A 14,188-nucleotide genomic window follows, 5' to 3' on the forward strand; every position below is an offset into this window, starting at 1 on the left:
TGACCTAAGAAAACATTGATATGATTTATGTCAGAGAATGTTTTGCCCATATTCTCTTCTAGGAGTTTTATGGTATCTTGTCTCATATTTAAGTCTTTAAGCCATTTTGAATTTATTTTTGTACGTGGTGTGAGGGTGTGTTCTAACTTCATTGATTTATATGCAACTGAACAGAACATTCTTAAAATTCACAAAAATTACTTCTGTTTTTAAGTCACTGCTCTTTGGCTTACAATAGAGAGTTGAAAATACCTTTGTGTGTGGTCATAGAAGTTTACAAGAGAACTTTAGAAGATGTGTCATAGTGAAATGTCTATTGATTTGTTGTTTTTTTCAACTGGTCTGGAAGGCAACATTTTGGCATTCACCAAAGGTCTGTGAGCATGTAGGTAGATGTTTATTTGTAATCCAAAGATTCAGAAACATGTTGCAATAGTTCTTTTTTTTCCTCCTCTGAAACCATTTGCTGCTTAAGTGGTTGCTGGATCACCAAAGCTAAGAGAAATTGATTAAATTTGTATACCAACAACTTGTCACCAAATGAATAAAAAAAGATTTTATTAAATTGGGCACAAAAGGTTTGTTTTCCTTTTAAAAGAAGTCTTTAAAAAAAGTTGCATATGACTTATTTTTCTGTAGTACCCATCTTCTGTATATTTTCATCTCCCCCTTCAGGCATGCTTAAGCTAAAGGATAGGACTTAGTATGTATTGGTATTTTTTTCTGAAACAGGATGTGATATAATATAAGACTTGCATAACCAGGATACTGTCTAGACTAGTGAAATTAAAATAGTGGCAGAGCAAAAGGAATCTCTGAAGTGGAATACTTTAGGAAATTTTATTTTCCAGAATATTGATGAAATATGTGAATATGGAAAAATTTTTTATATCAGTACTAGAGTCAAGGTCTCAGTATCTAGAATGCCTTGTTGACTTTTGTGTATTGATATCATTGTTATTTATCATTTTCACTGACCTGTCAGAAGATAAAGTGAAATTTGTTTGCCATGTTTTCATGGGAATAAGTGCACCTCGAAATATAAAGGAAGAGCATGCCATCCATAATCTGGAGAGAGGAAGATGCTCACACTGCTTGTGTTGAGAGCCAGAATATAATCAATGAACATTTTATTTTTGTTGGTGACTGACAACCAAGAAGCAAAACCAAATCCTGGTCTTAAAGTTCTGGTGTTTGACTATCTAGAACCAAATACTGAAATCTTTCTGGAGGTTTGCATTAGTTTAGGTAAACAGTTTACGTCCAAGGTCATTTTTCTTCAAAAGCTGCTAAGTCAAGCTTCCCACTTCTTCCATTCCTCTTAGCCCAGGAAGGGTGTGGGCAGAGTTACCTGACCTCCTGGGACCAGGCTTGACTGAGTCAGTAGTTCTCTCAGGCAGATGAATGACTTCTCCCTTGTCTCAGTATTGTCTCAATATTTGTTATTCTATGAGGCAGAAAAAGAATTTAATTTGGAACATTCACATGAAGTACCAGGGTTTTAAAGTATATGTGGCATAGAATTCCTACTCAGCCACACCCCGGCTCTGTGTGTCCCTCAGGCAAAACCATTTACTATTTCTCAGTTTTCCCAGCTGTAAAATGGGTATAATAATAATACCAACTTCCTAAGGGCATGGTAGGATAAAAGGAGTTAATCCACATGAAGTCCTTAGCAGAAAAAAAAAAAAAAGAAATAGTGAACTCTCAAAAAAAAATAGTATTACTCTGTAATATGATTATTTAAAAGCGTAATTCATTTATCCCAAGGTGGATTTTTGCACATTGCCTTTGAGCACATCTTAAATTTGAAATCACAGTGAGTGTTCTTCCACTTTGAAGACAGCTTGCAGTCCTCATCCTTCAATTACAGTAAATGGCACTCTGCATCCTCACGTGGCCTGTCATACCCAGCCTCTCCTTCAGAATTCTGTCATTTGGGAACTTTATATTTTTCATTTGAGAATTTTTACAGCAGTTGATATTCTCTTCCTTCAGATCTCATCAGCCCCTGCTTTGTGGGAGTAAGACCTAGGTAATAGGTACGGAAGTGACCCCATAGAAATGTATATTTGGTTGCCCTTTCTCCTGCGAGAGGTCCGGAAAAGAAAAGGACAAGATAAGCCAGGTGGTTGGATCTGTTAACTATATCTATCTAGATTTAGATGGCAAAAGAGAATAAAAACATTCCAAGACAGCTATAAATTCAAATCCATATGCTTCCTCAGAGATCTGATTATGGTTCTCATTTTTCCCCCTGTAGGAGAGAAGGGAGATTTTGGATGACAGCGCCATTATTTATGGCAGGAACAAAGTGACGAATAAGCATGGAAACTTGGAAGGTTCTCAGCCTCCTTTTCCCTGCTTATTCCCTAGGCTGAAGCTACACTGACCAAGGCCACCCGATGTCCTCATTTCACGTTCTTTGGATGTTGGTTGTGTGTTCTCTGCCTGAGGCCGTCACCTTTGATTCTGTCATGGGCACCCAAAGCTCAGGGTAGCTGGTAGATTAATTGAGGGGAGGGGTTGATGCTCATTTTTTAAAACATAATTAGTGTAACACATTACCTTGAATCTAAATGGTGTCCTCAAATATTTATTGACTTGAATTAGTGACTCTCATCAATAGCATTATTTGTGTTTGCATTAAATCTGGGTGTCACTGTATCTTCAAATGAAAGTTCTCTGGGCAGTGTGACAAGTCTTCTGTTTGTGGACCAAAGAAAATTCAAGTTTCATTTCTTGGTGTCTCTTCTTGTTACAGGTTTATAAGATCATGAAATACTAAGCCTTCTAAATGGATGGTTACCACTCAGAATGGTATCCTCCTATGATGTTAATTAAATACTATGACGTAAAACATGAAAAAAAATCATCTTAGGCATAAATACACAAAACATGTTTTTTAGTGTATTTGTTTCCACTTTTAAAAATAATGGCAGCGATATCACTGATATGGAAAGCTATTCTTTGAAAGTTAATTTTTTGTTTGCACGTATACTTAAGTTTTCTGCTTTTGCACTTACTTCTTTGCTAATTTTGTCAGAATTGAAGCAGATACTTACTGTCCCGAGTGCTCTCCTAGTTTACATCTGCAGTTTTGTTGTCAAATGAAAGACCTAAGAAGGATTTTTTTGCATTTTATTTTATTTTATTATTTTTAAAAAATTTTTGAGAAGTAGTTGATTTACAATGTTGTGTTAATTTCTGCTGTACAGCAAAGTGATTCAGTTACACATGGACACATATCTATTCTTTTTCAGATTCTTTTCCCACATAGGAGGGACCTAATAAGTTTTGAGCTTAGCGCTTAGGATGAAGAGCAGCTAGAAAAGTGATGAGTCCAACTATTAAGTAATTTTCAAAATATTACACTTTTTTTCTCTTGTAGTGAGAGATTTTTCTTGAGGCTAAATAGAAACGGGCTTCCCAAAGCCCCAGATAAACCAGAACGACATTGCTCTCTCTTTGTGGTAAGTGGATCTTGTTTTCTCCAGGGGGCAGATTCTTCCTTAAGCCCTTTCTCTTATTTAAGGGAAATAAATAAATGAGTGTGAGAGAACATAGTGAATTTGCTTCAACCCTGTAAATAACACACAGATTATAGTAGTGCCCAGAAAACTGAATGCCACCGTGCACAGTCACATCTTTGTCCCTTAGTGTGTATTAGCCTGTCCCCTCTGGCCAAATCACAAGGGTGACAAGGCTCAGCCTGGCATGTGGTATTTAGTATGTACTTAATAAATGTTTAAAGAATGAGTGAGTGAGAGCCTGAAATAAGAATGGGCTTTTCATTTAAGTTTGATTTGAGATCTGCAGGCTTAAAGTTGATTGGAGTGCTATTTTTAGAACAGGATTTGAACTCTATGCTTCTGCTATAAAAATTCCAGTAAGAGTGTCTAGGTTGCGAGTTCCCCTCGTAGCTCAGTGGTTAATGAACCCGACTCACATCCATGAGGTAGAGGGTTCGATCTCTGGCCTCGTTCAGTGGGCTAAGGATCTGACATTGCCGTGAGCTGTGGTGTAGGTCGAAGCCCCGGCTTGGATCCTGCATTGCTGTGCCTGTGGCATGGGCCGGCAGCTACAGCTCCAATTGGACCCCTAGCCAGGGAACCTCCATATGCCACAGGTGTGGCCCTAAAAAGACAAAAAAAAAAAAAAAAAAAAAAAAAAAAAAAAGAATGTCTAGGTTCGTCTTTGTCTTTCTTGTTCTTTATGCCTTTTAAATGGTTCTGCACAAATGATGAGTTCTCAAATAACCAGGCTTGGTTTTTTTGGTAGGACTTGGGCAGCAGCGAGCTGAGAAGGGACATCTATATCACTGTGCACATCATCCGAATCGGTGGGTATGCCGCCTGTTGGTGTGGTGGGACCAGGAGGGAGAACTGCTGACGGGTCTCCCTGTGCTTGTGACTTACGTGCTGTCTGCATCAGAAAGAAATCAGAGCCAGATTTGAATTCAGGAATTGCGGAATTGGGGCTCTGTTCCTTAGTTTCTCCAAACTCACACAGCACCTCCTAAATTACCATAAATAGATTTTGTTCTCTTCCCATATATGCCATTAGACAGTTTCTTGTGTTTCATTTTGTTTTGTTGGACTCTCTGAACATTTTTTTGAGGTTTTGGCTATCCTTTTATTGATAATTACACCTAGGTTTTTAAAAATTTTTTAAATAGATTTTTATTCAAAACATTTTTTTTTCTTTTTCTTTTTTTTTTGTCTTTTTGCCTTTTCTAGGGCCGCTCCCCACGGCATATGGAGGTTCCCAGGCTAGGGGTCTAATCGGAGCTGCCAGCCTACTCCAGAGCCACAGCAACGCGGGATCTGAACTGCGTTTGTGACCTACACCACAGGTTACGGCAATGCCAGATCCTTAACCCACTGAGCAAGGGCAGGGATCAAAGCCACAACCTCATGGTTCCTAGTCGGATTCGTTAACTACTGTGCCACGACAGGAACTCCTATTTTTTAAAAATTTTAAAGATGATCTCCATTTATAGATATTACAGTATACTGGCTATATTCCCTGGTTGTGCAATACGTCTTTGAGCCTGTCTTACACCCAGTAGTTCGTGCCTTCCACTTCCCTGTGATGCCATTCCCTCCACTCTCCACTGGTAACCCCTAGTTTGTTCTCTGTGAGTCTGCCTCTTTTATGTTACATTAACTGGTTTTTCCTTTTTTAATTCGACATGTAAGTGATATCATACAGTATTTATCTTTGTCTGACTTATTTCACTTAGCATAATGCCTTCAAAATCTGTTCATATTGCTGCAAATGACAAAATTTGCTTCTTTTTTATGGCTGAGTAGTATTCCTTGTATATATGTAGGACATCTTTATCAGTTCACCTGTTGATAGACACTTAAGTTGTGGCCATGTCTTGGCTATTATAAATAATGCATCTGTGAACATTGGGGTACATGTATCTTTTCAAATTAATGTTTTTGTTTTTTTCAGATATATACCCAGGAGGGGCATTGCTGGGTCATATAATAGTTCTATTTTTAGTTTTCTGAGAAAACTCCAGACTATTTTCTACAATGGCTGCATCAATTTACATTCCCACCAACAGGGTACAAGGGTTCCCTTTTCTCTGCATTCTTACCCACATTCGTTGTTTGTAGACTTTTTGATGATAGCCATTCTGACAGCTGAGAGGTGATATCTCATTGTGGTTTTGATTTGTGTTTCCCTGATGATTAGCAATGTTGAGCAACATATTTGATTCTAAAACCTGCTATTTGTCTTTTTAAATTCAGCATAAATTAGGAGAGGTGGGATTACGATGGCGGAGTGGAAGTACTGGAGCTCAACTTCTCTCCGAAAAACAACAAAATTCACAACTAAAGGCTGAGCAATCTACAACCAAATTCAGCATAAATTAAACTTTGGAGAGCTAGATTTCCTACAGGTTTATGAAAACTCTGTACCAATTGGCATTTTCCAAGGTGCAGAAGGCTGTAGGGCATTATTGAAGCAAGTGCTCTGAGAGTAATGAAATACTGACTGCTGTGTATATATATATATATTATATATATATTTTACTGAATACTATATATATTTTTTCACTTGTATAATTTTATCAGCTTATTCCAAGGTCTGAGAAGTTCTGCAGGGAAAAATAAAAATGCTTCTCTAACTTTGTTGACCTTAGCTTTCGCCAAATGATTTGACTCTGGAAACACTTATAACATTTTTTAACATCTGACAGGACACACTAAGTGTTTTACAATGAACTTGCACATCAGAGCCAGAACACGGTCACTGGTTTTTACACACATTAGGCCTCTGAAGGTAGGCATTTTATGGTCAAAGAACTAGATAAAAGGAGGAGTGGTGTGGACTCTATCATTTTTCTATTAAAGCTATTCTGCTGATACTGGGAACTGGTTCCCACTTTTTCACTATCCATGCTGCATTCCTTGCTGGGGAATACTTCTGCAGAACAGTAATATCTCGTTATGCAGTCCTGCACAGTGACATTTATTTTTTCTAGATTTTTATTTTATGTACACGAGAACCACATTGTGCATTGAGAGGGACTAAAACTTGTCATTTCAACATAGGTTTTCTGTATATTTTTTCTCATAAAACTGTGTTCTGAAAACCCATCTGAGGGACAATAGAAATAAAAACTAAATTGTTTTCGGTTTTAATTTACTTTTTATAGATGAGCATGTGGGGAGAAAATTGGAAAGAAGCTTTTAAAACATTGGAAAAGTCGAAATGAGTGTTGCTGTGTATTTTTGAGAACAAGCCTCTGTCTGTTTCCAGGATGGCAGGGTGTACAGTTTATGTAATTCTTTGTAGGTTTATAAAAATTTATTCAAATGTGTAATAGCAATTATTAACTCGAACTGTGGTTTTGCATCTCTTCATGTAAACATTGCTAAAACCTGAGTGTAATCTTCTACAGTGTTGAAGGAAAAAGTAAACCACTTTAGAATGTTCTTTGTTCCAGCTCTAGTAAGTATAGGTCATGCTGCCCCTCACAGGCTGCAGAGGGCAGGAGTAACAGCCCCCGCCTCGGAATCCAAGCCCAGATCTTGGATTGGAAAGAAGAGGAGGAGAAAAAGAAAAACAAATAGTGTCCTCACACCCAACTGATTCATAGTAACTGTCAAGTTTCTGTTCAACAGTGATGACTTCAACTTACATCAAAACAAATAATGGCTGTTCGTAACTGTTAAGGGCAGACCTGAGCTTCTATCTGATGCTGACACTTCGATCACTTACTTGGCTCAAGAAACCTAGTAGGTCTTTTGCCACCCACCACCCAACTGTCAGTAAGTGTAGGAGTAGCTATCCCTTTCTGAGTAGGAATGGTCATCACTGGCTTCCACCACAAAACAATAGCATCTCTAACCCATTTTCTACCGCAAGGAACACCCATCCCTTTTATCATTATATTAGTAATTACTGGAACTCTCAGCTTAATTCACCTAATCAGTAACCCTCACTGTATGACCAGTGGCTAATATTACAGCCAGATACCTACTAATTCCTTTAATTGAGGGAGCAACCCTAGCCCTATAAGTGTTGGTCCTACTAGAGCCTTCGTTACATTTATCATTCCTATTTTACTTGTTATTCTTTTTTTTCTTTCTCTCTCTCTCTTTTTCTTTTTTTTTTAGAGCTTACCTGTGGCATATGGAGGTTCCCAGGCTAGGGACTGAATTGGAGCTGCAGCTGCGGGCCTACGCCACAGCCACAGCAACACCAGATCCTTAACCCACTGAGCAAGGCCAGGGATCGAACCCCCGTCCTCATGTATCCTAGTCAGGTTTGTTAACCACTGAGCCACGAGGGAAACTCCTGTTTGTTATTCTTGAATTCACCGAAGTCAAGTTTATGTTTCACCCTCTGAATTAGCTTTTACCTACATGATATTACCTAGTGACCCACCAAGTCATGTATATCACATAGTGAACCCCAGCCCCCGACCTCCGAGAGGAACCCTCTCAATTCTTCTTACAATATCTGATCTAATATATGATTCCATTTTAACTCCACATTCGTATTATCCTTAGGACTGTTAACCAATATATTAATGATATACCGAGGATGACGAGACATCATCCAAGAAAAGCCATTTCAAAGCCATCACCCACCAGTCTTTCAACAGGAACTTCTAAATGGAAAAATCCTATTCATTATTTCAGAAGTCTTTTTTTTTTTTTTTTAAACTGGTTTCTTCTGTGCTTTCTACCACCTTAAGTGGTATTCCAGCTTCTATTTGTAAGCATTTCTCTGAAGATGATACATTGCAGAGGCAATTTTCCTATATTCCTGAAGAATGGAAGCCAAATTGGATATTGCCATCCCTCTGTTTTTTTCTATTTAACATTGGACTTGGAAAGTGCTGGAGTCATCCAGATGTGCTATAGGAGAATTTCACTCAGTTGGAAACCACTTACGGATCTGTCACTATGCCTCTGGAAACAGACTTGCCGATTTTTTTTTTTTCATTATTTTTCCTCACACTAATTTGTTACATTATAGCTCTAGTGTGCTTTCACTTTTTGTCTTCAAAATAACTCATTTGTGATTCAGTACAATGATAAATTAAAATAGGATCTCAACAACACATTTGAAAATGTATGACAATTTAAAGTAGTTGAAACTGCTCAGAGTGAAATCTATCTCAGGAGATTTCAGTCTGAGAACCAAATGAGGAAGGCACATGCTCATTTGATCCCCTGTGCTTATTTGCTATATCTTCAGGCATCTCAAACTGCTTCCTTTTAAAGGTGAAATATTTGAAATAGTTTTTTTTTTTAATATGGAAATGCTTTAAAAAATAGAATATGAAAGAGGCTCCAGTACTGCTTTTTTTTGATGCAAGCCCCCTGGGATGCCTTTATGTATCCTAGGGGGCAGGTACCCAAAAAGTGGCTTACCTCCAGTCTTCAGGTCGTATAGATGGCATCTGATGGTCAGAGTTGACACTGCATGCCGAAGGTCACAGCTAGGTGGCCGGAGGGGAGTGTCCAGAACCTAAGCAGCGTCTTCAGTTGCCCCAAATCTGTGTCTTTTCCAGCATTCAGTTACGTTTCACATGGCGCATCTTGTACCTGGATGTCCTCTGTTCAAGATAGCTTCATCACAAACCTCCATGGGCTGTGTGTGCTTTTTAATTAAACAGGTCGAATGGGGGCAGGTGAAAAAAAGAATGCCTGTAGTGTCCAGTACCGGCGACCCTTTGGCTGTGCAGTTCTTAGCATTGCTGACCTGCTGACGGGAGAGACCAAGGATGACCTCATCCTGAAAGTGTACATGTAAGAAGCTTGCGTTGGGGTGGTGGGCTGGGGCGGGTGCAGGGACACATGGGCGTCCTGTTTGGGTGTCCTGCTTTCTGCGGGTAATGGAAGAGCAAGGAAGGTGTTGAGTTTCTGAGCCATTCCTCAAAAACTCAACAATCTGTAGCTTTGCTACAGGTGAGCTCACATGTCATCATTTGCCTGTCTGAGGAATTAGGAAATCAACAATCAAGAGAATAGAGACAGTTGGGTGGACCATTCACTGCGAAGAGTACCTCCTGTGAATTTAAAACCTAACCTCTCTTTACCCTCAGAAAGTTCATTTGTTTTTAAACTAATTCGAATTAGGAAAAGGAAGTTCAGGCTGGGTGATTTCCCTCTTACTTGATGAATTACTAGTTGGCTAGGGCTGCCCTAACTCAGCACCGTAAACAAGGGGCTTAAACCATAGAAATGTATCGCCTCATGGTTCTGGGGACCACATATCCCAGGTCAAGGGGAGGGCTGCCCTTCTGAGGGCTGTGGGGCAGAATCTGTTCCCTGCCCCTTTCTCCTTGTTTCCTGTGATTTGCTGATAATCCGTGACTTGGACATGCGTCCCCTGATCTCTGCCTTCATCTCCATGTGGCTTTATGCCTGTGTGACTGTGTGACTGTGTCTGTAACCAAATTTCCCTTTTTTTATTAGGACACAGTTATTTAGGGTTAGAGCCCACCCTAAAGACCTAATTTTAACCTAATTAACTATGGGAAGACCCCATTTCCACATAAAGTCCTTAGAATGTGCTTTAGGACTTAAATTGTCTTTTGCAGGTCAGTAGGGGCAGACAGGGTTCCACTTAAACACTCCGCTAAGAGAAGCACTTAATATATTCCACATCCTAAGTGAAATGATTTTTGAAATGTGCCTGGTTTTGGAGGACCCCACCTTGAGAACCTACCGACGGGTTGGAAAACTGACAGTTGATTCACAGTGACATCCTCAGAGCAAACCCCTGGGGGGGCTGAGAAATGGGGGCGCTGGTTTCCCTATCCTAGTTTGAGGACCGTGCCGCTGCCCACCTCCATGAGTGAGCTTGCTTTAGTTTTCTCTTCTGGCCATTGAGTTGCTATACCCAGTGCTTGCCAGTAGTTTTTCCATATGTGGAGGGAATGCACGTGGCGCACTGCCTGCGGGACATATAGTTCAAATTGCTTTTTGACCACAGCTGCAGGGTTTCATGGATTTATCCCATCCTCTCCCCAGAGTCCCCAGGACCTGTGACACACGTTTGCTAATTAGTTGACAAAGGCTTGCTTGTAGCCTGTGGTTTAGGACTGGAAACTCTCTTTATCACTCCTAAGAGGGATAAAGTCTATGACCTTGATTTTAAACGTCAAGACTTCTGGTGAACCTGGTGGGTAGTAAGTAAATCATGCTACTCTTTTTATCACATGGTCGAGCTTAAATCCTTGATAATCCTCTTCCTAAATTCTGTTGGTGATCATAAAACGTAATTTATTTACACCAATACTGATGATCTGCCATTTACTGTGTGCTTGCTACTTGTGAGGAACTGTGTTAAGCACTTTGCTTATATCATATCACTTGACCCTCATGATAAGTTGGCTCCATTTTCCACATAAGGGGACGGAGAAGCTACATAATGCCCTAAGTCGCCTGGCTGATCAGAATAGGAACCAGATGTGAAGTCAGGACTGTATGTTATGAGGTTGTATGTTTCCAGGTGTTATTCCACACTGGTCCATCAAGTTAAAATGATGCTGTTAGGTAGCATTGCTTTTTAAGAAAATGAAAATTCCTTAAGAACACTATCTCACTGCTTTTTAGAGTGGTCTTTCCAGGTGTGGGTAGCCTGTGTTAGATTTATCTCACCATTGGAAAAAATGAAGGGACCCTAAGTTCCATGCATCCCCCCTGATCGTGCAGCCAGCCAAGGAAGACCCATAGCTCCAGTTCTATGTGAGACAGTTACTCTCATAAAATAAATCAAACTGCTCTTTGTGGTTGTTACTGCCTGTTTTTTCATACATGTCAAATAAGGTTTGGGGTTATTCTTGCTGCAAGAGAGATCCCTTAAAAATTCTAGTTTGGTCAATTATGAATCTATTACAGGGTGAGCACAGTCATTATAGATTAAAAATAAACTGTGAAAGTTGGTAAAACGTCTTAAGGATGTGCCTGCTAGAAATACTGCGGAAGAAATTTCTGTTAGTTAAGGTGACTGAATCCCAACCCTATCTGAGACTCAAACAGAGAACAGTAACAAATACCTTACCTGCCTAGGGCAGGCACATCCTTTAAGAGATTTTATTTTATTGGGAGTTTTACAGGTTAAAAACATGAATTCTGGAGATTTTATTTTATTGGGAGTTTTACAGGTTAAAAACATGAATTCTGGAGTCACTTCCTACCTAATAGGGAGCAAGCCATTTTTCTTCCTTCCCCACTGAGCTGAACTAAGAAAACTAGAGGCAGAATGTACTAAATGGCAGTTTGGTATCCTACAGCTGGACAGGTGGGATGGTTTCATTTCATCTTAATTTTCCAGCCGTCTAAGGTTCAGTGCTCTGTTTGGTGTCCTGCTGTTAACCTATTCAAAAATAAACTCCATCATATTCGTCCTGGAAAAGCCTATGGTGATGAAATAAATAAATATGTAAGCAAATTGTGAATTACTGGCTGTAGACAAAATCATAAGGAAAAGGACTTTATACTGAGGGACATTTTGATTGATAGTGTATAGAATCTTTGATATTCAGGACTTTTGGGAAGGAGCATTTATGGCTAATAAAAGATAGTGGTAGGAGTTCCCTGGTAGCACAGTGTGTTAAGAATCAGCATTGTCATTGCAGTGGGTTGGGTAGCTGCTGTGTTGCAAGTTCCATCCCTGGACCGGGAACATCTACATGCCAAGGGCATGGCCAAAAGATAGAAACAAAACAAAACATAGTAGTGAATTCACAAACACATCCAGATGAAGGAGACTCTCCCTGGCCTAAGTGGGGACATCCCAGCAGTAAAGAGAGGGCAGACCCAGATATTTACAAACCATCAGGAGTTACCAGTCCAGAGGAGATCCATCTGGTCATTCACACAGCTGATATCTTTTAAGTACCCACAGTGTTCAAAGTACTGAAGGGAACATATACCTACCCGTCCTAGATCCAATCCTCAAGAGCTTTCAGGGGCTCCTGGGTGAGCTATACACGTAAACAAAGATAACATGAGCCGTGAGTGGCAAGAGCTAAAAAGACCAAGGTCCCAATGGCGGTGAGGATGAGAAGATGGAGAGATGTCTTTGGGCCTAGAAGTAGAAAATTGGGGAGGGTTACTTTTAAATATCTGTCAGTGAATTGTGCCAGCCTTTTGCCAGTGCAGGTTGTGTTAACCTCAGTTGCATTTTGCTTGATTTGTTGCATTTTGATGCCAGCCAACTTGATCATGTTATAATAGGTGGAGACTCGCTAATGAGAACTAACATTTATTGAGCATTTACTATGTACCAGCCTTTATCTTAAGCCCAAGCTGGTTTAATATTCTAGTATATTATCCTGGTTTCATTGATAAAGAAATCAAGGCACAGAGAGCGTAAATAACTTGCCCAGAGAATGTTTCAGTTAATGGTGAGGATTTGAATCCAGGGAGTCAGACTCTGTCTGTGCTTCCTTCCATTGTACGCATTGTTCTCTGAGATTTGGGGGAGAGGGGGCTCTCATAATCTGAATTGCTCATCCCAGCCCCTTCTGGCATGAAGTAGTTGGTCATACAGTAGCAGATATTGTCTTTCCTGCTCATTTGGAGGCAAATAGGCCAAAAATGATCATCACTTGCAGTGGATTGTTGAGAGCTCCAAGGAGGTTTAAGGAAGTTCATTATAGTACTTAGAACAAGAAGGGCAGATGTGCTATTACGGTCATCTCCTGCATCACCAAAGCTTAACAGAATGGTCATGTTTTCCTAGGTGTAATACAGAGAGTGAGTGGTACCAAATCCATGAGAACATCATCAAGAAGTTGAATGCACGTTATAATTTGACTGGCTCCAATGCAGGTATGTGCTGCTGGCTAACTCTCTACACTTTTCATTTCAGGTGCTTTTATTATGTGTGTAGGAAGAAAATGATCAGCCCTTTGTTTTTCTCTCTCCTCACTCCCTAAAAATGCTGTTTAGTCATCATTCTGATACATCGCCCTGTTCTTTGATAGGCTCGTAGCTATAACTTGCTAAATATATATATTCTGTTCTGGTTTAATCAAGGCAGAGCATCTGAATTTGTTCCATAGTACCAAGTCTTGAGACCTCCAAGTTGTTACTGATTGCTAAAAACCACATGATAAATATGCCTGGGTTTGTGACTGTTGTATGGGCTGTGTTTGATGAACAGGAAATTGTCAGCAAGATCCAGGAAAAACATGCTTCACTGATTCTAAGTTGCAAGCAACTATATTGTACTAGAAAATAAACATGCACGTTCAGATATTGAAACTGGCTAAGAAAGAGTATAATGCTGAAGGCATTGTTATGCAGAGAAAAACATGGGCATGCTTCTTCAGCAGGAACTGAAATATAATGTAGCATTATAAGTTATATGTAACATAGTATATGGCAAATAGTCTTATACTGGTAATATACTATATACTGTACTATAACATAGCATATCCAGATTATATAGTATGCAGAGTGATGTCTTTAGGTTTGATTCGTAGACAAAAATTTCATGAATATTGTTTGCTCCCTGTCCCACCTTCAAACCCATGTGAAAGCAAAATAAACGACGGAGTTGTGTGCTTTAAAATTGACATAAAGAAACTTCAGATCAAATTAGCTCTTATTTGAACTGAATGCATTGTTTCGTATGGCTGGCTTTTTAAGTACCCCGAATGGAGATGCTTGTGTTATAATCCAGCTTGCCTGGCAAT

At 39.6% G+C, this 14,188-nt stretch overlaps 1 protein-coding gene across 16 annotated transcripts in view; it reads left to right on the forward strand.

The window, feature by feature from the left end:
• The window catches only part of DOCK4 (dedicator of cytokinesis 4), a 457,247-nt gene that overhangs the window by 237,370 nt on the left and 205,689 nt on the right, over positions 1–14,188 (forward strand). For all 16 annotated transcript variants that reach the window (XR_014834200.1, XM_021079277.2, XM_021079279.2 and 13 more), the window contains exons 9-12: positions 3,392–3,473; positions 4,282–4,342; positions 9,152–9,284; positions 13,231–13,319. Coding sequence is in view for 15 of the 16 variants with exons in the window: in XM_021079277.2 (XP_020934936.2) it covers positions 3,392–3,473; positions 4,282–4,342; positions 9,152–9,284; positions 13,231–13,319 (365 nt within the window). In the remaining variant the exon portion in view is untranslated. The remainder of the gene's footprint in view (positions 1–3,391; positions 3,474–4,281; positions 4,343–9,151; positions 9,285–13,230; positions 13,320–14,188) is intronic.

The sequence above is a fragment of the Sus scrofa genome, chromosome 18 (genome assembly GCF_054392235.1).
Source record: "Sus scrofa isolate SSC_HxYL_T2T_F1_AM1 chromosome 18, Sscrofa_HxYL_maternal_Yorkshire_Landrace_v2.0, whole genome shotgun sequence".
Lineage (NCBI taxonomy): Eukaryota > Metazoa > Chordata > Mammalia > Artiodactyla > Suidae > Sus > Sus scrofa.